The sequence below is a fragment of the Lagenorhynchus albirostris genome, chromosome 20 (assembly GCF_949774975.1).
Source record: "Lagenorhynchus albirostris chromosome 20, mLagAlb1.1, whole genome shotgun sequence".
Lineage (NCBI taxonomy): Eukaryota > Metazoa > Chordata > Mammalia > Artiodactyla > Delphinidae > Lagenorhynchus > Lagenorhynchus albirostris.
Genome location: NC_083114.1, coordinates 46,165,476 through 46,189,333, shown reverse-complemented (window position 1 = coordinate 46,189,333; position 23,858 = coordinate 46,165,476). Strand labels below are relative to the sequence as shown.

Here is a 23,858-nt window from a genome sequence, read left to right as displayed (position 1 = left end):
TTACCCAAGGATATACTGTATTTTTTTTTTTAATTTATTTTTGGCTGTGTTGGGTCTTCGATGCTGCACATGGGCTTTCTCTAGTTGCGGCGAGCAGGGGCTACTCTTTGTTGCAGTGCACGGGCTTCTCATTGCAGTGGCTTCTCTTGTGGTGGAGCATGGGCTATAGGTGCACTGGCTTCAGTAGTTGTGGTTCGTGGGCTCTAGAGTGCAGGCTCAGTAGTTGCAGCATACGGGCTTAGTTGCTCTGCAGCACGTGGGATCTTCCGGGATCTTCCTGGACCAGGGATCGAACCCGTGTACCCTGCACTGGCAGGCGGATTCTTAACCACTGTGCCACCAGGGAAGTCCCTAGTGTGTATATCTTTCTATCTAGAAGTTCTTTATCATTTTTCTCTAACATTTTTAGAACTTATGTTCTAGCTCTTGTGCATTTCCCCCATCCTGTCCATTCACCTGCACTGATTGACTTGCCACTATATATATATTGCAGCTATCTGCATGTCTTTCCTTCATGATGCTCCAAATTTGGCCATCTTCCAAGTCTTTAACTCAGGAAGCCCCTGCCTGCCTACAGGCCCTACATTGTCAGCTGCCATTCCAAAAGGGCAGCACTTGGGACCACAGCACTGGATACAGCTGCCTACTCTTTTCTGCAGGATAATCAGATCCCACCCCATCATGCCTCCTGGCCTCTATTATTTTTCATATATGTTATTCCTATATGCCCTAATGGGAGCCTCTCTTCTCCATTCCAATCCTTTTCTGGTGCCCTCTGCCATTCTCTGGCTTTGATCAGTAACTCCCCATATGCTCAATTGCTCTGAAGCCTCCCTCCAGCTCCTGGCCTTCACTGAAGCCCTCCTCTCCAGGAAGGACACCACCCTTGAGTGGGTTTTTCTTCTTCCTCATCTGCCCCTATACTAGAAATAGGGTGTACTCTTGCCCACTTCAAGTCCATTATGCCTCCTTCCCACCTGCAATCACTAGTGCTCTTTTGAGCACCAAGGGCCTTTTATACCTGTCACCCCTCCCAACTGATTGATAGAAGCCATAATGCATAAATTCTCATCTTCTAGCCTCCATGTGAAAAAGCTACACACACTTAACCATCCTATCTTTAAGGTTTAACCCTAAGTAAGTCCCACCTCTAATGACAAGCCCACACTTCAGCTCTTTTCTGATTTAGAGATCTTTTTTTGGGGTCCTCAAGTGCTATTTTTTTTTTTACTGTTTTTGTTCACCTACAGCAATAGGCTTCAGAAGCTGGCTGCTCAGTTGCTTTTGTGCACCTCTTTTAAAGTTTTAGGTCATAAATTCAAAGCAATAAACTTTAAGAAAATTTTTATTTTCAAAGTAAGTTAGTTATTTCATAAAAAGTATTAGTCAGTATATAGATAAGTTATTTAGAAATGATTCTTCTGGGTTAGATTGTTTACCAGGGCAGAGCTAGAATTGAGCCAGTAAAGTCCACACCTAGGCAGTCTGGCCTCATAGGAAGGGATTTTTACTGTACTGAAAGGAAGCCAGATGAAGCCGAGATTTGAAGCGCTCAGCTTCCAATTCCCGGAAGAAAGCATCATCGTCGTTCTGTGTTATCATGTACTGCAGCTGTTGAATTTCCTTCTCCATCTTAGATCTCAGTTCCCTCTTCACCTTATACAACATCTAAAAGAGAATTCATGTCATCCTGCTATTCACAACATTGATCCAGGCCCTCATGTATTTTTATTCCCTCTCCACCTTCCTGCTCATCAAGCTTCTGCAGTAATTTTAATAATTTCTCAGCAGGTCTTACAGAGACCTGAACAGGTAAAGTTAAAATCACAGAATACATGTTTTGAATCGTAAATCGATCTTATTAGTATCCTCTCCATTCCCCTTAAAAAGTGTAGTACAGTTGTTTTCCATTTCTTAAAAATGTAAATAAATGATTTCTATCTTGTTAATGATTACCTGGGCCTGGGATTTCTCTCTGGCTTTGAGCTCTTGACGTTCCTGTGATATGGCTTCTGCCAGGAATGAAAACTGTTTACAGGGAAGAGAAAAAAACCTTATATTTGTCTCTGGTCTAAATGTAACAATTCTTATGTTCATAGGCTTAAAATCTTATTTTAATGGAAATAGGGCAATATTCTGTACTGTGGTCAAGCACTAGCTTATTTTACCTTAAATTTCAGTCAGTCCAACCTGTATAGTGACAAGTTCCAGATTAATATGTGGAGGCTTACTTGTTCAGCAGACTAAGCTGATGTCTGACACCGGGCAGTCAGGATTGAGCACATCAGAATGTAAACTAGTAGCGGTGAACCCACCTGGTCTTTATAGTAGTTCTCCATTGAGTCCAGTTCATTTTGGTGCTGTCTCTTTTGTTCATCTCGCTTTTCTTTGGCATAGTTTCTTAGGTCTCGTAATCTTTGCTTTTGAATCTGTAAACCTTCTTCAAACAGTTTCTTAAATATCTGCCAGTTATTTAGTCAGAAAGATAGTTACGGTGAATTTTCATGGAGGAATAAAATTCTGCCCAACTAGAGGTATGTAAAAAATCTATGTGAACTACAATCAGTATAAAGTAACAGCTTTATTGAGATATAATTCACATACTATAAAATTCACCCTTGTAAGATGTATAAATCAGTAGATTTTACTATATTCAGAGTTGTGCAACCATCACCGCTAACTGCAGAACATTTTCTTCACTCCAAAAAGAAACCCCATAACCATTAGCAGCCACTCCCCCTCCCCCTCTGCCTAGCAATCACTACTCCACTTTCTATGCCTACAGATTTACCTATTCTGGACATTTCACATAAATGGTATCATATAGTATGTGGCCTTTTGTATCTCGCTTCTTTCACTTAGCATAGTTTTTCAAGGTTCATCTATATTATAGCAGGAATCACTATGAAATTCTTTTTTTCATTGCCACATAATACTCTACTGTATGGATATATCATACTTTATCAATTCACCAACTGATAGACGTTGTTTCCTCTTCTTGGCTGTTATAAATAGTGCTGCTGTGAACATCTGTGTATAGTTACCTAGGAGTAGAAGTGCTGAATCATACGTTTAACCTTTTGAAGAACTGCCAGACTGTATTCCAAAGAGGCTGCACCATCTTATAACCCCACCAGCCCTGCATGTGTGTTCCAACTTCTCTACATCCTTGCCAGCACTTTTTTATTTTAGCCATCTTAGTGGGTGAGAGTTTATCTCATTGTGGGTCTGATTTGTATTTCTTAAATGACTAATGGTATTCAGCATCTTTTCCTGTATCCCAAAGATTCTTAACTACTTTCAGAAAAGAACTCTCAAGCAGTCATGTATATAGGAAAAGAACCCTAGAGTAGAAAGAAACACTGCATGTACACAGCTGAGGGCCACGTGGTTATCATCTAACTAGGCCACAGGTACACAAACTGTTCAAAGGATTCGGATATGCTCACTTGTCCTCCACTGACTGATCAAGAATTCTTACTAAAGTACAGTCATGCATTCATCAGCCGGCAGCATTGCCTTAGTGTCAAATTACTTAACCTCTCAAAGCCTTAGTAGTATCCTCTAGAAATGAGGATAATAGTATGACCCACTTCAGAGTACTGAGTCCCGTTAAGTATAATTACCTTAATGTTTTACTCTAGAGATGAAATTTATTGCTAGTTTGGAATCCCAAGCTTGATTAGGATGAGATAGCAAATACCTTGTGGAAAGATCTCACAGCATATCTGTCCTACATTATTTTCCTGGTTTTGAGTGGAATCCGAGGTCATCTAATCACACCTTAAATTCCTGTCTCTTACAACATGCTCCCAAACCCCTAAAGCAGGTGTCCTGCAGAAGTACCGACACTTGGGACATCAGAGGGAATTAAGACCTCACATTAAGATAAGGACAGTAGAGAAATACAGATAAAGAGGCACATGAAAAGATGCTCAACTTCACTAATTATTAGAGAAATGCACATCAAAACTACAATGAGGTATCACCTCACACCAGTCAGAATGGCCATCATTAAAAAGTCTACAAATAAATGCTGGAGAGGGTGTGGTGAATAAGGGAACCCTCCTACACTGTTGGTGGGAATGTAAGTTGGTGCACCCACTATGGAAAACAGTATGGAGGTTCCTCAGAAAAACTGAAATCAGAATTACCATATCCAGCAATTGCACTCCCAGGCATATATCCGGACAAAACTAATTTGAAAAGATACATGAACCCCCTGTGTTCACTGCAGCACTATTCACAATAGCCAAGACATGGACACAACCTAAATGTCCATCAACAGATGAATGGATGAAGATGTGGTATTTATGTACAATGGAATATTACTCAGCCATAAAAAAGAACAAAATAATGCCATTTGCAGCGACATGGATGCAATTAGTGATTATCATACTAAGTGAAGTCAGAAAGACAAATACCGTAAGATACCACTTATCTGTGGAATCTAAAATATGACACAAATGAACCTATCTACCAAACAGAAACAGACTCACAGACATAGAGAACAGACTGGTGGCTGCCAAGGGAGAGAGGGTTGAGGGGAGGGGGTTGGGGGAAGGATGGAGTGGGACATTGGGGTTAGCAGATGCAAGCTTCTATATATAGGATGGATAAACAACAAGGTCCTACTGTATAGCACAGAGAACTATATTCAGTATCCTACGATAAACCATAATGGAAAAGGATATATAAAAAATGTGTATATATATATGTATAATATATATACATGTATATATGTATAATATATATATTATATTCATATATATATGAATCACTGCTATATAGCAGTAATTAACACAACATTGTAAACCAACAACAATTAAAAAAAAAAGACGGGCAGTAGAGACAGAGTAGACTGGGATGCACCATGGGGGTAATAAAATGAGGTGTGGGCAAGTCTGAACTCTAGCCAGCATTTTGGACTTGCATTTGGATTTTGGATTCACACTGGGGCAAGAGTCACAAAGAAGGTGGTCCTAAAAGGTAACAGACAAAATTTACCTTCTTAACTGGATTGGACAGAAAAGCAATATTTACCATTTCTTCCCGGGTCCTCATTCTCATCATTTTTGAATGCAACTGAACTCTATAATCATCATAATATTTTCGGGCACGAACAGTCTGCTGCCGATTTTCTTTTATCTTTGATTGGGTCAACTTCTGCCTGTGAATGCGGTCCTTGAAGTCTTGCTAAGAAAGGGAAGGGGAAAAAGAGGTAAGGACAAGAGGAAGACAGACTCCAGTGTTCTCATCTGTCCCACTCCCCAACACGATGTCTTCAGGCAGTAAGCCGCGTATGGAGGGCCAGTAGCCTGCTAGCTGGGCATAGAGTGTGAAAGCCTGTCCGTCCCCAGAAACCCTTTAGTCTTTAGTAGGTTCATCACCTTAGTCAGAAGAGCTGCCCCACAGTCCCATGGTTAGGACTCCACGCTCCCACTGCAGGGGGTGCGGGTTCAATCCCTGGTCAGGGAACTAAGATCCCATATGCTGCGCAGCCAAAACAAACAAACAAAAAAACACACAGAAGAGCTGCCCCAATAAGCCCCCAAGGCTGCAGAGAGCAGCAACAATCCTCATGGACTGAGTCTCATCTCCCCATTTCACCAGGGAGTCACCTAAGCCATACCCAGATGCCTGCTTAAAAGAAGTAGAAAACTGGCACCCTCAAAGATGTTCAAGCAGAGCTTGAGCTAACAGAAGTGTCCATATCAAAACTAAGGAACTTAGGTGATATCTTAGCAAAGTAGTGAGGGTGAAATGAAGTCATGTACACAAAGCCTTCAACTAGGTGTCCAGACACTTGTTTTCTTTTCCCCGCACCAGAGTCTCACATGCAGTTCCTGATGGCTTCCCCTTCTTTCTCTGAAACTGCTTAGAATTATAGTTCTCATTGCTTATCTCTATACTCAAGTTTCTTCCTCTGGCTTATTGTCTTTGATCTCTGTCCTCCCCCTTCATGATACTCAGAGGATAATGTTGTACTGTGTACGATTCTCAGTCCAAATTATAATGGAGGCATAGACAACCTCAGCTTTCTATTTGGGACCTGAGAAAGAAAGGAAAGGACAAAAAACACTAAGTTATAACCACCTGGTACCTCGAAGAGGCTTGGAGGTAGAGACAAACCTGGATTAAAATCTCAACTTTGCCCTTGCTGATTATGGTGGGACCCAGGGCAAGTTAACATCTCAAAGCTTCAGGTTTTCCATTTCATAGAAAACGTTTCTATTATGTTACTATAAAGACTAAATGAAACTGTGTATATAAAGTATCTAGCACCTTACCCTCTCATCAATTTTGGTTAAAGACCTAAATGCTTCCACAGGTAAGTGTAAGAGGTTTGAGTCAGTGGGGATATTGCCCAGCTGGTACAAATAAAAGTAATTAATATAACTTACCAGTCTCTTGTTATGTTCATATTCTTTCTTGATAAGCACAGTAAGGAGATCGTGCCTTCTCAAGGCTTCTTCTATCTTTAAGTGGGATACAAGGAAATGAAGTTAATAATTCTATTCACTAGATTATCAAGGATAAACTCTGCCCCTTTTTGGTTTATACTCCTATGCTTAATTGACAGTTATCTTACTTCATCCTGGAGTTTCTTCTTTGATCGATTTTCTCTATATGCATCTTTTTTGAGCTGTTCAACCTGTGCAATTTGCTGTTTCCACATTTTGCTTAGTGTTTGACCAGAAACATAGAGAAATGGAAACTGCTCCAGCATCAGGGGCAGGAGACTGTGCTCATTCACTTTCACTGCAAGGTGGAAAAAAAAAAGATGCTCTTAATCTGAGAAACTCACTGACAGCTTTTAAGAAGAAATCTCATCCCACCTTCCTGCGAGATCAAAGCTTATCTAAGTGATGTGGTTCTGAGCTTGAAAAGAACAATTCTAAAAGTGTGTTATTACTTTTGCACTCCTTCTCTGATTGGGATAGCCAATTACTAGTAAGGATGAAAATAACCTCAACATTTCTGACTGATGACATGCTGGTTTTGTGAAGCCCATCCTAACTGCTCAGCTGATTCAGTGCCTGGGGTGGATGCTGTGTGTGTGGTCAAACTGCCTCCCAGGAGGGCTGAGGAGTGTTAGTCTCTGTCTGATGGGATGTAGTTAGAAGGCCAGTGGTCTTTGAAACTGTACCCTGGCACCAACTGTCAATGTAACAGGAGCTGGACAGGCCCTCTGCTTGCTTTGGAGCACCCCTTTGGTTCTACCAACTTCCCAGAAACAAAAGACAACCAGCATGAGTGAGCAGAGTGAAGCTAAAGCTGGAACAGCTGGTCATAGCCATCACATTCCTTTGGTGCCAATATATTGGTATATATTTAAGAGTTTTAGAGAGGGCTTCCCTGGTGGCACAGTGGTTGAGAGTCCGCCTGCCGATGCAGGGGACACGGGTTCGTGCCCCGGTCCAGGAGGATCCCACACGCCGCGGAGCGGCTGGGCCCGTGAGTCATGGCCACTGAGCCTGCACGTCCGGAGCCTGTGCTCCGCAACGGGAGAGGCCACAACAGTGAGAGGCCTGCGTACCGCAAAAAAAAAAAAAAAAAAGTGTTCTAGAGAAATGCCTCATTAAGAGTTTTATCTCTCTTTACAGAAATCTAGCATATGGCAGTGAGAGAAGAGGGAACTTTCTCCAGCTGACTGGTAGATGCTGGTTCTCAGTGCTGTGTCCTTGGCATTGTAGCACACACTTTCAAAGGATGCCAGTTTTCCATAAAGTACAATTTTGTGGTTCTTACTTGGAACTGCTTTATTTGGCTTTGGCAAGCCACCTCTTGGACCTGGAGTTGTGGTTTTTCTAGAGTAAATCTTCCAGGGCTGACTATGTTTTGGAGTTCCTTTATGAACAGTTTCTCTGTATATTTTTTCCTTAGGAGCAGATATAAAACAGAATAGAAATGAGAAGTCTAATAACTTTCATACATCATCTTAAATATTACATAGGGACAAAAACAGCTAACATAATCCCCAGCCAAACCACCTTACTTCAAATTTCTACAGTCTGGGGATTTCCCTGGTGGCACAGTGGTTAAGAATCTGCCTGCCAACGCAGGGGACATGGGTTCGAGCCCCGGTCCAGGAAGATCCCACATGCCGCAGAGCAACTAAGCCCGTGCGCCACAACTACTGAGCCTGTGCTGTAGAGCTGTGAGCCACAACTACTGAGCCCATGTGCCACAACTACTGAAGCCCATGCACCTACAGCCTGTGCTCCACAACAAGAGAAGTTCCACACCACAATGAAGACCCAACACAGCCAAAAATAAATTAATTAATTAAAAAAAATTTCTACAGTCTGTTTATTTACCTACTCTAAGTTAAATGCCTCTTTAGTTTCTGGCATCCTTTGGAATTTGAAAAAGCACTGAATCTTTTTCAGGTTTCATAGTTGCCATAGCCCCACACCCTAAATACAACTACTATGATGTTCTGATGTACTTGCTTCTTTTGACAACCTTTTAAACGTAGATTAAAAAAGTTCTTAAACAATGTTTAGTTTTAACCACACTGTATGCTATATTCTGTTTCGTTTATGAACATTTTAGCATAAGCATTTTCTCCATGCTTTCATTTAGCTTCTGTAACTATTCTTTTGAAAGGCAACGAAACTTATGCTTTGGGTGTCTTCCAACCAGGCATGGAGCAACTGGGATTTCCTGTCTTCTTTTACTCTCCCTCTTTAACTTGTCAGCCTAGACTATCTTTTAAAGCCTTGGTGAACTGATAAGCAATAGAAGCCCTTAAAAACTGATGGAAGTTTTAGGCAGGAAGGAAAAATACTAGTTTTGGGTACCATGTCTTGCCACATTTTAGCAACTTGCCTACCTATGAATAAAAGAAAATCCCACATCATGAAATGAAATTCTGCTTTTTTCTAAGGGGCTAATAATGATTAAGGCCCTGTTGATTTTTTTCCTTTTAAGAAGATCATCTCTGTACTTTCCACTGATCTGATCAAATGGCATTTATTACAGTAGAGACTTTTACCCACTGTTTCCTCCTTGTCATTTATTCCTAGAGGTCCAATATTCTCTTGAACTTTATTTCTTCTTAGTTCCTTTTCAAATGCTTCAGTTATTGCCTACAGGGGAAAAGGCCATATGATATTATAGTTATTAAAAACATACAAATGAAAATGAAGGAAAAAAATCAATCTAATATTCTGCCATTCCATTCACTTTTTTAAAGTTCCTTTCAGGCTATATATATTATTAAATATACATTATTTAACAGATATGTAATTGGGACATAAAACACAACTTTACGTATTTTTTGTGTTCTCACAGTTCCTGTAACTTTTGATACACACTTGAGTGGAAGTTACATGTTTGAGTTGAAGTTACATGTTATTTTAAGACATCTAAATTAGTTTGTTTTCACCATTATAAAACATACTGTAGCAAACAACTTAAGTGTTCTAAATTTATGCTACCTTTCAAAATCCCTATTCCACAGTAGAAAGTCTTCCTTAGTAATCATACATTCTCCTGTTGAACCCTAACAGGAGGGGTCTCATTCCTGTTTGGGCATTTTCATCCTATCTGTAATTCAAATAGCCGGTCACATTTAATCCACCTCAAATTCTCTTCATTTCTAAAGCTCTCTCTGAAAATGCCTGTCTACACGGATATACTTTCTTAACCCACCAGAGTACTGACTAAGCTATATCTAATAAGGTTAGTGTTTTTAGAGTTTCATGAGTACAAGTTTTATGTTCCCTAATGGGGGACGTAAAAGCTATGTCACATAATTTTGTCATCCACTCAGCTCAAGAATATTAAATGCATTTTAAGCCTTTAGTCAACAGCATGTTCACTGTAGCATCTGGCTAAGGGTAAAAGGTAATGCCTGCTGCCGCCCAATGGCGGTCAAGTGATGGGATATACCTTTGCTTGAAATCGGCGGATATCTGTTACTTTTGGCTTTCGCTGCCTTTTTCTCTCCATATGGAACTGTTTGTTTTTGTTAATTGGAGATGGAGAAAGTGAATGAGATCTGGAGGGTGCCTTTCTATGCATGGCAAGTCCTACAACACAAGAGAGACATGTACCATCAATTTCTGACAGTCAGAAATGTTAAGTGGGCACCAAACAGTTGACTGTTACCAAATCCAAAGAGACTATGGATGTGCTAAATGTACTCTCTCCTATAACTAATTTCTGTTTGTTTATATGTTTAATCACACCAAGCAAACGGACTAATGCACATAATGTGTACTCAAAATGTCTCAAAGAAGTACTAAGGTTCTATATTCAATTTTGGGTTGAAAATGGTGCAACATGTGGAATGCCTGCTGCACACTCGTGGTGGTGGAGGAGAAAAAGCCATCTGAGCTGTATGTCTGCTATCCTTTTACCTATCTAGGTCTTGAGGAGGGGGCTGTAAGTACATATACACATCCTTATAAAGCAGAATGCTTATACGCAAAGGTTACTGTAGCTTAGCAGTTTTAAGCAGTCCTGTTCTTCCCTACGTAGCCATCTAGCCCTCCTAATTCCATACTGCCTAAGAGATCTAACGAATTACTTCCCTCCACAAACCTTTTTATGTTCCACCGTTTATAAATATGCTCAGGAATCTGCTAATTGTGAGGAGGGGGACTCCATGCCTTTTTGGAAAAGCAAATAATTAAATATAGCTCTAAGGTCAAGGAAATTTATTTGATACCCTTCTAAATAAATTTTCCCAGAAAATTAAAATGTCCGTGAGCTTTTTTCTCTTCACTCTCTTTTAATTCAAATCTTTCAAATTAATTTAAAACTTAAAGATGTTAAGTTAACCTGACTTGCACAATCTATTTTAAATGATGTTTTAATAACATTTATTATGTCCACAATGTATTCTTCTTTAGAAACTGAAGAGCCAATAAAAATAACGTTTTAACTTATAATGTGTTTTTAAGATGGGATACAATGTACATATCAGGAAAACATGTAGGTTACTGGATGATGGTTCCTAGAGATTACCTGAGTCAAATTTAAGGGAAGACAGATGAAATAATCAAGAGAACGAAAAAGTACTCTTGGAGTAAACAAAACAAAACAAAACAAAACTGAAAAGTTAAGGAAATTTTGGATGAGAAATGGATTGCTTCTAGAGAAACAAGGGATGACCAAAGTCGATAGAAGTGAATGGAAAACGTGCAAAGTTTTAGTTGGTGGAAGACAGGATAATTATTTGAACAAGCAGTAGGAAACATCTGCAAGGATGTGGCAAACCAGAAACTATCATGCATTGCTGATATGAGTACAAACTGGTGCAATCACTTTGGAGGGGAATTTGGCAATGGTGGAAAAGTGTAAACTCCTCAGTCTAGCAATTCTAGTAGATATAGATCCTAGAGAAACTTCTGCACATATTTACAGGTTGTTCATTGCAGAACTGTTTGCAGTTATGAAATCTGAAAACAATCTATATGTCCTGCAATGGTGGGGGGGACATATATATAAATAAAAATACATACTCATACAAATGGGGTACACTGTATGAACTCAGTTATGCAGTAGTTAAAATGAAGAACTGGAAGTATCAACATAGATTTTTTAAAACAATGTTAATAGAAAAAAAGTTGCAGAATAATATATATCTGTATATTAAAAAAACATAAAACAATAGTATATTTAGACAAGTAACAATGCTATTAAAGTATAAAGACAGGGATGAGACGGTCCAGTTCAAGATGGCAAAATAGAGGCTCCTGAACTCACCTCCTCCCACAGACACTGAAACCTACACTAAATATGGAATAATTCCCTCTGAAAGGAATCCAGACACTAGCTGAGTGACATGAGAAAAAACCCACATCAAAAAGGGTTGTGGCACAGCTTAATCTACTAGGAGCCATTAAGAATGAAGAAAATGGTTTGGACAAACACAAAGATTTGAGAGCCAACCAAGAGCTGGGATGGGCTGAATGATAACAGTCATCTCCTATGCAAGACTACTCCTTCGAGACTGGGAGAGTAGCTGTTTTATCTAATGCACAGAAACCAACACAGTCAGGAAAACAAAGAAACAGAAGAATATGTTCCAAACAAAAGAACAAGATAAAACTCAACAAACAGATTTTGATGAAATGGATAAAGGATTTACTTGATAAAGAGTTCAAAATAATGGGCATAAAGATGCTCACTGAGGTCAGGAGAACAATGAGAATTTCAACAAAGTGAGAATTTTAACGAAGAGAAAATATAAGAAAGTACCAAACATAAAAAAATATTTTTAAAAAATAAAAAAATATTTTAAGTACCAAACAAATCACAGAGCTAAAGAATACAATAATGGAGGTTGAGAGTCCGCCTGCCAATGCAGGGGACACAGGTTCGAGACCTGGTCCCAGAGGATCCCACATGCCATGGAACAGCTAGGCCTGTGCACCACAGCTGCTGGGCCTGCGCTCTGGAGCCCATGTGCCTGGAGCCTGTGCTCTGCAGTGGGAGAAGCCACCGCAGTGAGAAGCCCACGCACCGCAATGAAGCATAGCCCTTGCTCACCACAACTAGAGAAAACCTGCGCGCAGCAACAAAGACCCAACGCAGCCAAAAATAAGTAAATAAATTAAAAAACCAAAAATGAATACAATAATGGAGTTCAACAGCAGACTAGGTGAAGCGAGAGAAAGCATCAGCCAACTTAGGGCAATGGAATTCATCCAAACAGAAGAGCAAAAAGAAAAAACAATGAGAAAAAGTGAAGAAGACTTAAAGGACTCCATCAAGTGGACCAATATTCACATTATAGGGATCCCAGAAGGAGAAGGGAGAAAGTGGCAGAAAGCTTATACAAAGAAATAATGGCTGAAAACTCCCCTAATCTGGGGAAAGAAACAAGACATTCAGATCCAAGAAGCCCAGAAACTTTAAAATAAGATAAATCCAAAGAGACCCACACTGAGACATATTCTAATTAAACTTGTCAAATTTAATTTGAGAGACTCTTAAAAGCAGTAAAAGAAAAGCAACTTGTTACGTACAAGGAAACACCTATAAGACTATCAGTAGATTTTTCATCAGAAACTTTGCAGGCCAGAAGAGAACAGCTAAATATATTCAATCTGCTGAAAGAAAAACTGCAACCAAAAATACTCTACCCAGCAAAGCTGTCCTTCAGAATTGAAGGAGAGATAAAGAGCTTTCCAGACAAGCAAAAGCTGAATGAATAAGGAGTTCATCAACATTAGTACAGCCTTACAAAAAATTTTAAAGGAACTTTTTTTTTTTGGCTGCACTGCACCGTGCGGCTTGTGGGTTCTCAGTTCCCCAAGCAGGGATTGAACCCAGGCCATGGCAGTGAAAGTCTGGAATCCTAAACACTAGGCCACTCTGTTAAAGGGACTTTTTCAAGTTGCAATAAAAGGGTGCTAATTAGTAACAAGAAAACATATAGAAATGTATAAATCTCATTGGTAAAGATAAGTAATTATTTAAATTCAGAATACTCTAATGTTATGATGGTGGTAAGTCATATACCAAATCTGGTATGAAGACTGACAAACAAAAATAGTAAAAATAACTATAACTACAATAATTTGTTAATGGATACACAAGGAAAAAGAATGTAAAATGTGGCATCAAAAACATAAAATGAAGGGAAAGTAAAAATGTAGAACTTTAATATGTGTTTCAACTTATCATCTTAAAATATGCTGTTATAAATATGTTTTATATAAGCCTTATGGTAACCACAAAGCAGAAACTTAGATACACAAAACAAAGAGAAAAATCTAAGCTACTATTAGGGAAAATCCTCAAGTCACAAAGGAAGACAGCAAGAAAAGAAGAAAGGAACAAAGGAATTACAAAGCAGCCAGAAAACAATTAACAAAATGACATTTAGACCATATCAATCAGTAAATAATTACTTGAAATGTAAATGGACTAAATTCTCCAATCAAAACACACTGAGTAGCTGAATGGATTAAAAATTTAAAAAGACCCAACTATGCTGCCTACAAGAGACTCCATCTTTAAGAACACACACGGACTAACAGTGAAGGGGTGGGAAAAGATATTCCATACAAATGGAAACCTAAAGAAAGCTGGTGTAGTAGCTATACTTCTAACAGACAAAATAGACTTTAAGACAAAAACTATAATGAGAGACAAATAAGATCATTATACAATAATAAAAGGGTCAATTCATAAAGAGAATATAATTTTATGTAAGTTTTTTGCACCTAACATAGGAGTATCTAAATATATAAAGCAAATATTAACAGACCCAAAGGGAGAAATAATAATACAGAAATAGTAGGGGACTTAGATTCCCCACTTTCAGCAGTGGATAGATCACCCAGACAGATCAATATGGAAATACTGGACTTAAATTACATGTTAGTCCAGATAACTTAACAGACATTTACAGAAAACTCTTATGCCAAAGCAGGAGAATAACCATTCTTCTCCAACGCACATGAAACATTCTCTGGGATAGATCATATGTTAGGCCACAAAACAAGTCTTTGAAAATTCTAAATGACTGAAATCGCATCAAGCATCTTTTCTGACCATGATAGTATGAAACTAGAAATCAATTACAAGAAGAAAATGGGAAATTCACAAATACATGGAGATTAAGCAATATCATACTAGCCAACCAGTGGGTCAAAGAAATCAAAAGAGAAATTTTTAAAATCTTAAGAAAAATGAAAATGGAAATACAATATACCAAAACTTATGGGATGCAGCAAAAACAGTTGTAAGAGGAAGTTCATAACAATAAATGCCTACATTAAAAAACAAAGATATGACACCTAAAGTCAAGCGCCAAAATAAACAGGTGGAACTGTATCAAAGTAAAATTCTGCACCACAAAAGAAACCATCAAAGAAATGAAAAAAACCACCTACAGAATGGAAAAAAAAATTGCAAATCAGATCTCTGGTAAGGGGTTACTATATAAAATATAAAGAATGCTTACAACTCAATAGCAAAAAACCAAATAATTCAATTTAAAAATGGATAAAAGACCTGAAGAGACATTTTTCCGAAGAAGATATACAAATGGCCAACAGGTACATGACAAGGTGCTCAACAGCACTAATCATTAGGGAAATGTAAATTAAAACTACAATGAGATGTCATCTCACGCCTGTTAGAATGGCTATCATCAAAAAGAAGTAACAAGTGTTGGCAAGGATGTGGAGTAAAGGAAACCACTGTGCACTGCTGGTGGGATTATAAATTGGTACAGCCATTATGGAAAACAGTATGGAAGATCCTCAAATAATTGAAAATAGAATTACCATATGATCCATCAATTTAATCTCTGGGAATATATACAAGGGAAACAAAAACACTATGTTGAAGAGGTATCTGTTTCCCCATGTTCAAAGCAGCATTATTTACAATAACCTAGACATGGAACAATAGTAAATGTCCACTGACAGATGAATGGATAAAGATGATGTGGTATATACATACAATGAAATGTTATTCAGTCATAAGAAGGAAGGAAATTCCACCATTTGTGACAACATGGATGGACCTTGATTCCATTTTGCTAAGTAAAATAAGTCAGACAGAAAGACAAATACTGTATGAAATCACCTGTATGTGTAACTGAAAGAAAAAAAAAAAAGAAACCAAACTCACTTAAATGTGGAAATCTTAAATTAAAAAAAAAAAGCCAAACTCATATAAAAAGAGATCAGATTTGTGGTTACTAGAGGCACGGAGTAAAGGGTGGGGGAACTGGTCAAAAGGTACAAACTTCCAGTTGTAAAATAAGTACTAGGGATGTAATGCACAGCATGATGACTATAGTTAACCCTGCTGTGATGGTGTATTTGAAAGTTAAGAGAGTAGATACTAAGAGTTCTCATCACAAGTGAAATATTTTTTTTTTTGTATCTACATGAGATAACGGATGTTCTCCCACAGGAGTGAAAGTTCTGAACCCCATGACAGGATCCCGAGCCTGGGGGTTTGGCAACAGGAGGAGGAGCTCTCAGAGAATCTGGCTTTGAAGGCCAGTGGGGTTTGATCACAGGAATCCCACAGGACTGGCGAAAACAGAAACTCCACCCTTGGAGGGTGCACACAAGGTCTTGCGTGCACCAGGACCCAAGAAAAAAAGCAGTGATCTCATAAGAGACTGGGCCAGACCTATCTGCTAGTATTGGAGGGTCTCCTGTGGAGGCAGGGGGTGGCTGTGGTTCACTTCAGGGACAAAGACACAGGTGGCGGTACTTCTGGGAAGTACTCATCGGCATGACCCCTCCTGGAGGCTGCCATTTTCTTACCAGGACCTGGCCCTACCCAACAGCCTGTGAGCTGGCTGTGTGCTGGCTGTGTGCTGGGATGTCTCAGGCCAAATGGCCCACAGGGCAGGAACACAGCCTCACCCACCAGCAGGCAGGCTGCTTAGAGTCTTCCTGAGCACACAGCTGCCCAGTTAACACACCCCTTGATACAGCCCAGCCCACCAGAGGGACAAGACACAGCTCTACCCACCAGAGGGCAGGAACCAGTCCCTCCCACCAGGAAGCCTGCACAAGCCTCTTAGACAGCCTCATCCACCAGGGGGCAGACAGCAAAAGCAAGATAAGCCTCTACCCTGCAGCCTGCAGAATGGAAACCTCAATCACAGAAAAGTTAAACAAAATGAGACAGCAGAAGAATATGTCCCAGATGAAGGAACAAGATAAAACCCAAGAACAATTATGTGAAGTGGAGATAGGCAATCTATGCAAAAAAGAATTCAGAGTAATGATAGTAAAGATGATCTAAGATCTCAGAAAAAGAATAGAAACACAGATCGAGAAGATACAAAAAATGTTTAACAAAGACCTAGAACAGGGGCTTCCCTGGTGGCGCAGTGGTTGAGAGTCCGCCTGCCGATGCAGGGGACACGGGTTCGTGCCCTGGTCCGGGAGGATCCCACATGCCGTGGAGCGGCTGGGCCCGTGAGCTGTGGCCGCTGAGCCTGCGCGAGCCTGTACTCCGCAACGGGAGAGGCCACAGCAGTGAGCGACCCGCGTACCGCAAAACAAAACAAAACAAAAAGCAAACAAACAAACAAGACCTAGAACTAAAGAACAGAGATAAATACAATACAATAACTGAAATGAAAAATACACTAGAAAGAATCAATTGCAGAATAACGAATAACTGAGCTGGAGGACAGAATGGTGGAAATCACTGCCAAGGAACAGAATAAAGAAAAAAGAATGAAAAGAGATGAGGACAGTCTAAGAGACATCTGGGGCATTAAATGCACCAACATTCACATTATACGAGTCCCAGAAGGAGAAGAGAGAGGGAAAGGACCTGAGAAAATACTGTAAGAGATAACAGATGAAAACTTCCCTAACACAGGAAAGGAAACAGTCACCCAAGTCCAGGAAGCGCAGAGAGTCCCAGGCAGGATAAACCCAAGGAGGAACACGATGAGACACACAGTAATCAAACTGACAAAAATTAAAGACAAAGAAAAAATACTAAAAGCAACAAGTAACATACAAGGGAACTCCCATAAGGTTATCAGCTGATCTCTCAGCAGAATCTCTGCAGGCCATAAGGGAGTGGCATGATATATTTAAAGTGATGGGGAAAAAGTCAAGATGGTGGTGTGGGAAGACATGGAATTAGCATCTCCCCACAACTAGGGTGCCTGCCGGCTGCTGGTGAGAGACTCTGACCCCCAAGGAGACGGGAGGAACCCCAGAGTGAACCAGTAGGATGTATGGGAACCGAGGGGGGAGGAGAACTGGAGGCCAAGATTGGCGCCCCTGAGGCTGGGGAGATCAGGAGAGGCAGGTGGGAGGGACTTTCTGGGAAGAGTGGGAGAGGAGCAGAGGGTGATCGCCTGGCCCACTCGGGCCGGGGAGCTTGCTGAGCTGCCAAGCCAGTTCTCCCTGCTCCAAAGCCCCATCCAGGCTGCGTGGGTCCTGGAGGCATAGGAGGGAGGCCGGGGAGATCAGGAGTGGCAGGCGGGAGGGGCTATCCAGGAGGAGTGGGAAAGGAGCGGAGCGCGATTGCCCTGCCAACTGGGGCCCAGGGAGCCTGCTAAGCTCCCAGGCTGGCCCCCTGCGATCCAAAGCCCCCTCCTCCAGGCCATGTGGGTCCTTGGGGGCATAGGAAGGAGGCTGGGGAAATCAGGAGAGGCAGGTTGGAGGGGGCCTCCAGGAGGAACAGGAGAGGAGCAGAGGGCAATTGCCCTGCCCACTAGGGCAGAGGGAGCCTGTTGAGCTCCCAGGCCAGTCCCCTGCCCTCCAAGGCCCCCCTTACCCCACCTCCAGCCACATTGGTCCTGGGGGCATAGGAGGGAGGCCCAGGAGATCAGGAGAGGAAGGTGGGAGGGGCCCTCCCAGGCCCCAGACCAGAGGAGCAGAAGAGGAGAGGAGGGCATTTGCCCTGCCCACTTGAGCCCAGGAAGCCTGCTGGGCTCCCAGGTGAGGTCCCCTGCCCTCTGAGACCAGGGGTGGGAGGCACACCTGGGCCCCTTCTGTTCCTTGACCCTAAGCCCCACCCCCCACAGCCCCCAGGGCCTTTTCCATCCCTGTGGGTCCTGAGCATTGGCCCTGCCCACCACACAAATCTCCCTTGCTTAGGCCTCCCTCTCCACAGCCAAGGGCTCCCCCACCCCGCCCTTTTTATTTTTCTTTCCCTCCTCTTTTTTATGATTGTGGTACTGATGTACTTTCCGGTTGTTGATTCATCTACATTTTTATTTTTACACTCTTTTTAACGTATCTGTTAGTTTCCTAGTCTAATTTTATTTTTTTACATTGTTATTGTTCTATTTTTTACTTTTGCTGCCCCACGCGGCTTGCAGGATCTTGATTTGTGAGCTCTGCAGTTGGAGCTCCAAGTCCGAACCACTGGACTAACAGAGAACCTCAGACCCCAGGTAATATTTATTGGAAGTGAGGTCTCACAGAGTTCCTCACCTCATCAGCACCAAGACCCAGCTCTGCCCAACAGCCTACAAACTCCAATGTTGGAAGCCTCATGCCAAACAACCAGTAAAACAGTAACACAATCCCACTCATTAAAAAACAAAAAAAGAAACAGCAAAAAAATGTCACAGATGAAGGAACAAGGTAAAAACCTACAAAGCCAAATAAATGTAGAGGAAATAGACAATCTACCTGAAAAAGAATTCAGAGCAATGACAGTGAAGATGATCCAGAATCTCGGAAACAGAAAGGAAGCACGGATTGAGAAAATACAAGAAATGTTTAACAAAGATCTAGAAGAACTGAAGAACAAACAAACAGAGATGAACAACACAATAACTGAAATGAAAAATACACTAGAAGGAATCAATAACAGAATAATGGAGGCAGAAAAATGAATAAGTGAGCTGGAAGACAAAATGGTGGAAATAACTGCCGAGGAGCAGAATAAAGAAAAAAGAATGAGGGCTTCCCTGGTGGTGCAGTGGTTAAGAATCTGCCTGCCAATGCAAGGGACACAGGTTCGAGCCCTGGCCCAGGAAGATCCCCCATGCCGAGGAGCAACTAAGCCTGTGTGCCACAACTGCTGAGCCTGAGCTCTAGAGACTGCAAGCCACAACTACTGAAGCCTGTGCACCTAGAGCCCATGCTCCACAACAAGAGAAGCTACAACAATGAGAAGCCCTCACACTGCGATGAAGAGTAGCCCCTGCTCACCGCAACTAGAGAAAGCCTGCACACAGCAACGAAGACCCAACACAGCCATAAATAAATAAATGTATTAAAAAAAGAAAGAAAGAATGAAAAAAACTGACAATCTCAGAGACCTCTGGGACAACATTAAACACACCAACATTCGAATTATTGGGGTCCCAGAAGAAGAAGAGAAAAAGAAAGGGTCTGAGAAAATATTTGAAGAGATTATAGTGGAAAACTTCCCTAACATGGGAAAGTAAATAGTCACCCAAGTCCAGGAAGCACAGAGAGTCCCATACAGGATAAACCCTAGGAAAAACACATCAAGACACATATTAATCAAACTAACAAAAATTAAATTCAAAGAAAAAATATTAAAAGCAAGGGAAAAACAAAAATAACATACAAAGGAATCCCCATAAGGTTATCAGCTGATTTTTCAGTGGAAACTCTGCAGGCCAAAAGGGAGTGGCAGAATATACTTAAAGTTATGAAAGAGAAGAACCTACAACCAAGATTACTCTACCCAGCAAGGATCTCATTCAGATTCGATGGAGAAGCCAAAGGCTTTTCAGACAAACAAAAGCTAAGAATTCTGCACCACCAAACCAGCTTTAGAACAAATGCTAAAGAAACTTCTCTAAGCAGGAAACACAATAGAAGACCCACAAAAACAAACCAAAAACAATTAAGAAAATGATAATACGAACATACATATTGATAATAACCTTAAATGTAAATGGATTAAATGCCCCAACCAAAAGACACAGACTGGCTAAATGGATACAAAAACATGACCCATATATATGCTGTCTACAAGAGAGCCACTTCAGAGCTAGGGACACATACAGATTGAAAGTGAAGGGATGGAAAAAGATATTCCATGCAAATGGAAATCAAAAGAAAGCTGGAGTAGCAATACTTGTATCAAATAAAATAGCCTTTAAAATAAAGACTGTTACAAGAGATAAAGAGGGACACTACATAATGATCAAATGATCAATCCAAGAAGATATAACAATTATAAATGTTTAGGCACCCAACATAGGAGCACCTCAATACATAAGGCAAAGGCTAACAACCATGAAAGGAGAAATCGACAGTAACACAATAATAGTATGGGACTTTAACACCCCACTTACACCAATGGACAGATCATCCAAACAGAAAATAAGTAAACACAAGCTTTAAATGACACAATAGACCAGACAGATCTGATATTTACAGAACATTCCACCCAAAAGTGGAAGAATATACTTTCTTCTCAAGTGCATATGGAACACTCTCCAGGATAGATCACATCTTGGGTCACAAATCAAGCCTCGGAAAATTTAAGAAAATTGAAATCGTATCAAGCATCTTTTCTGACCACAACGCTATGAAACTGGAAATCAATTACAGGAAAAAAAATTGTAAAACACCCCAAATACATGGAGGCTAAACAGTGCACTTACTAAATAACCAAGAGATCACTGAGGAAATCAAAGAAGAAACTTAAAAATACATAGGAACAAATGACAACGAAAACATGGTGACCCAAAACTTATGGGACGCAGCAAAAGCAGTTCTAAGAGGGAAGTTCACAGCTATTCAATCTCACCTCAAGAAATAAGAAAAACCTCAAATAATCTAACCCTACACTTAAAACAACTAGAGAAAGAAGAACAAAGAAAACCCAAAGCCAGTAGAGGGAAAGAAATCATAAAGATCAGAACAGAAATAAATGAAATAGAAACAAAGAAAACAATAGCAAAGATCAATAAAATGAAAAGCTGGTTCTTTGAGAAGATAAACAAAATTGTTAAAGCCTTAGCCAGACTCATCAAGAAAAAAAGGGAGAGGATGCAAATCAATAAAATTAGAAATGAAAAAGAAGAAATCACAACTGATACTGCAGAAATACAAAGGATTGTAAGAGACTACTACAAACAACTATATGCCAATAAAATGGACAACCATGAAGAAATGGACAAATTCTTGGAAAGGTTCAATTTTCCAGGACTGAACCAGGAAGAATTAGAAAATATAAACAGACCTATCACAAGTAATGAAACTGAAACCTTAATTAAAAATCTTTCAACAAACAGAAGTCCAGGACCAGATGGCTTCACAGGAGAATTCTATCAAACATTTAGAAAGGAGCTTATACCGATCCTTCTCAAACTCTTCCAAAAAATTGCAGAGGGAGGAACACTCCCAAATTCATTCTACAAAGTCTCCATCACCCTGATACCAAAACCAGAAAAAGATACCACAAAAAAAGGTAATTACAGACCAATATCACTGATGAACATAGACACAAAAATCCTGAACAAAATACTAGCAAACAGAATCCAACAGCACATTAAAAGGATCATACAGGGCTTCCCTGCTGGTGCAGTGGTTGGGAGTCCGCCTGCCGATGCAGGGGACACGGGTTCGTGCCCCGGTCTGGGAGGATCCCACATGCCATGGAGCAGCTGGGCCCGTCAGCCACGGCTGCTGAGCCTGCGCGTCCGGACCCTGTGTTCCGCAATGGGAGAGGCCACAATAGTGAGGGGCCCGCGTACTGCAAAAGAACCAAAAAAAAAAAAAAAAAAGGATCATACAACATGATCAAATGGGATTTATCCCAGGGATGCAAGGATTCTTCAATATATGCAAATCAATCAATGTGATATATCACATGAACAAATTAAGGAATAAAAACCATATGATCATCTCAGTAGATGCAGAAAAAGCTTTTGACAAAATTCAACACCCATTTACAATAAAATCTCTCCAGAAAATGGGCATAGAGGGAATCTACATAATAAAAGTCATATATGACAAACCCACAGCAAGCATCATACTCAGTGGTGAAAAACTGAAAGCATTTCCACTAGGATCAGGAACAAGAAAGACAAGGATGCCCACTCTCACCACTCTTATTCAACATAGTTTTGGAACTCCCAGCCACAGTAATCAGAAAAGAAAAAGAAATAAAAGGAATCCAAATTGGAAAAGAAGTAAAACTGTCACTATTTGCCAATGACATGATACTATACGTAGAAAATCCTAAAGATGCCACCAGAAAACTACTAGAACTAATCAGTGAATTTGGTAAGGTTGCAGGATACAAAATTAATGCACAGAAATCTCTGGCATTACTATACACCAACAGTGAAAAACCAGAAAGAGAAATTAAGGACACAATCTCATTCACCACTGCAACAAAAAGAATAAAATACCTAAGAATAAACCTGCCTAAGGAGGCGAAAGACTTGTACTCAGAAAACTATAAAACACTGATGAAACAAACCAAAGATGACATAAACAGATGGAGAAATATATCATGTTCTTGGATTGGAAGAATCAATATTGTGAAAACGACTATAGTGCCCAAAGCAATCTACAGATTCAATGCAATCCCTATCAAACTATCAATGGCATTCTTCACAGAATTAGAACAAAAAAATCTTACAATCTGTATGGAAACACAAAAGGCCAAGCAATGCTGACAAAGAAAAATGGAGATGGAGGAATTAGGCTCACCGACTTCAAACTATACCACAAAGCTACAGTAATCAAGACAATATGGTAATGGCACAAAAACAGAAATATAGATCAATGGTACAGGAAAGAATGCCCAGAGATAAACTCACACACATATGGGCACCTAAATTATGACAAAGGAGGCAAGAACGGACAATGGAGAAAAGACAACCTCTTCAATAAGTGGTGCTGAGAAAACTGGACAGCTACATGTAAAAGAATGGAATTAGAACACTACCTAACACCATACACAAAAATTAACTCCAAATGGATTAAAGACTTAAATGTAAGACCAGACACTATAAAACTTTCAGAGGAAAACATAGGAAAAACACTCTTTGACATAAACCACAGCAAAATCTTTTTTGACCCACCTCCTACAGTAATGGAAATAAAAACAAAAATAAAAAATGGGACTTAATTAAACTTAAAAGCTTTTTAACATCAGGGAAACCGTAAACAAGATAAAAAGACAACCCTCAGAATGTGAGAAAATATTTGTAAATGAAACAACAGACAAAGGATTAATCTCCAAAATATACAAAGAGCTCATGGAACTCAATATCAAAAACACAAACAATTGAGTTAAAAAATGGGCATTAGACCTAAATAGACATTTCACCAAGGAAGACATACAGATGGCCAAGAAGCACATGAAAAGATGCTCAACATTAGTAATTATTAGAGAAATGCAAATCAGAACTACAATGAGGTATCACCTCATGCTGGTCAGAA

General features: G+C 40.1%; 1 protein-coding gene across 7 annotated transcripts in view; it reads right to left on the bottom strand.

Annotated features, from left to right (window-relative positions):
• Nucleotides 1-1,327: 1,327 nt before the first annotated feature.
• The window catches only part of CEP95 (centrosomal protein 95), a 59,401-nt gene continuing 36,870 nt past the window's right edge, over nucleotides 1,328-23,858 (bottom strand). For all 7 annotated transcript variants that reach the window (XM_060134994.1, XM_060134995.1, XM_060134996.1 and 4 more), the window contains 9 exons: nucleotides 9,901-10,040; nucleotides 9,006-9,095; nucleotides 7,753-7,882; nucleotides 6,593-6,762; nucleotides 6,405-6,479; nucleotides 5,044-5,196; nucleotides 2,316-2,462; nucleotides 1,957-2,028; nucleotides 1,328-1,668 (listed from right to left, as the gene is read on the bottom strand). In XM_060134994.1, the coding sequence (XP_059990977.1) occupies nucleotides 1,492-1,668; nucleotides 1,957-2,028; nucleotides 2,316-2,462; nucleotides 5,044-5,196; nucleotides 6,405-6,479; nucleotides 6,593-6,762; nucleotides 7,753-7,882; nucleotides 9,006-9,095; nucleotides 9,901-10,040 (1,154 nt within the window). In that variant the 3' untranslated portion in view covers nucleotides 1,328-1,491. The remainder of the gene's footprint in view (nucleotides 1,669-1,956; nucleotides 2,029-2,315; nucleotides 2,463-5,043; nucleotides 5,197-6,404; nucleotides 6,480-6,592; nucleotides 6,763-7,752; nucleotides 7,883-9,005; nucleotides 9,096-9,900; nucleotides 10,041-23,858) is intronic.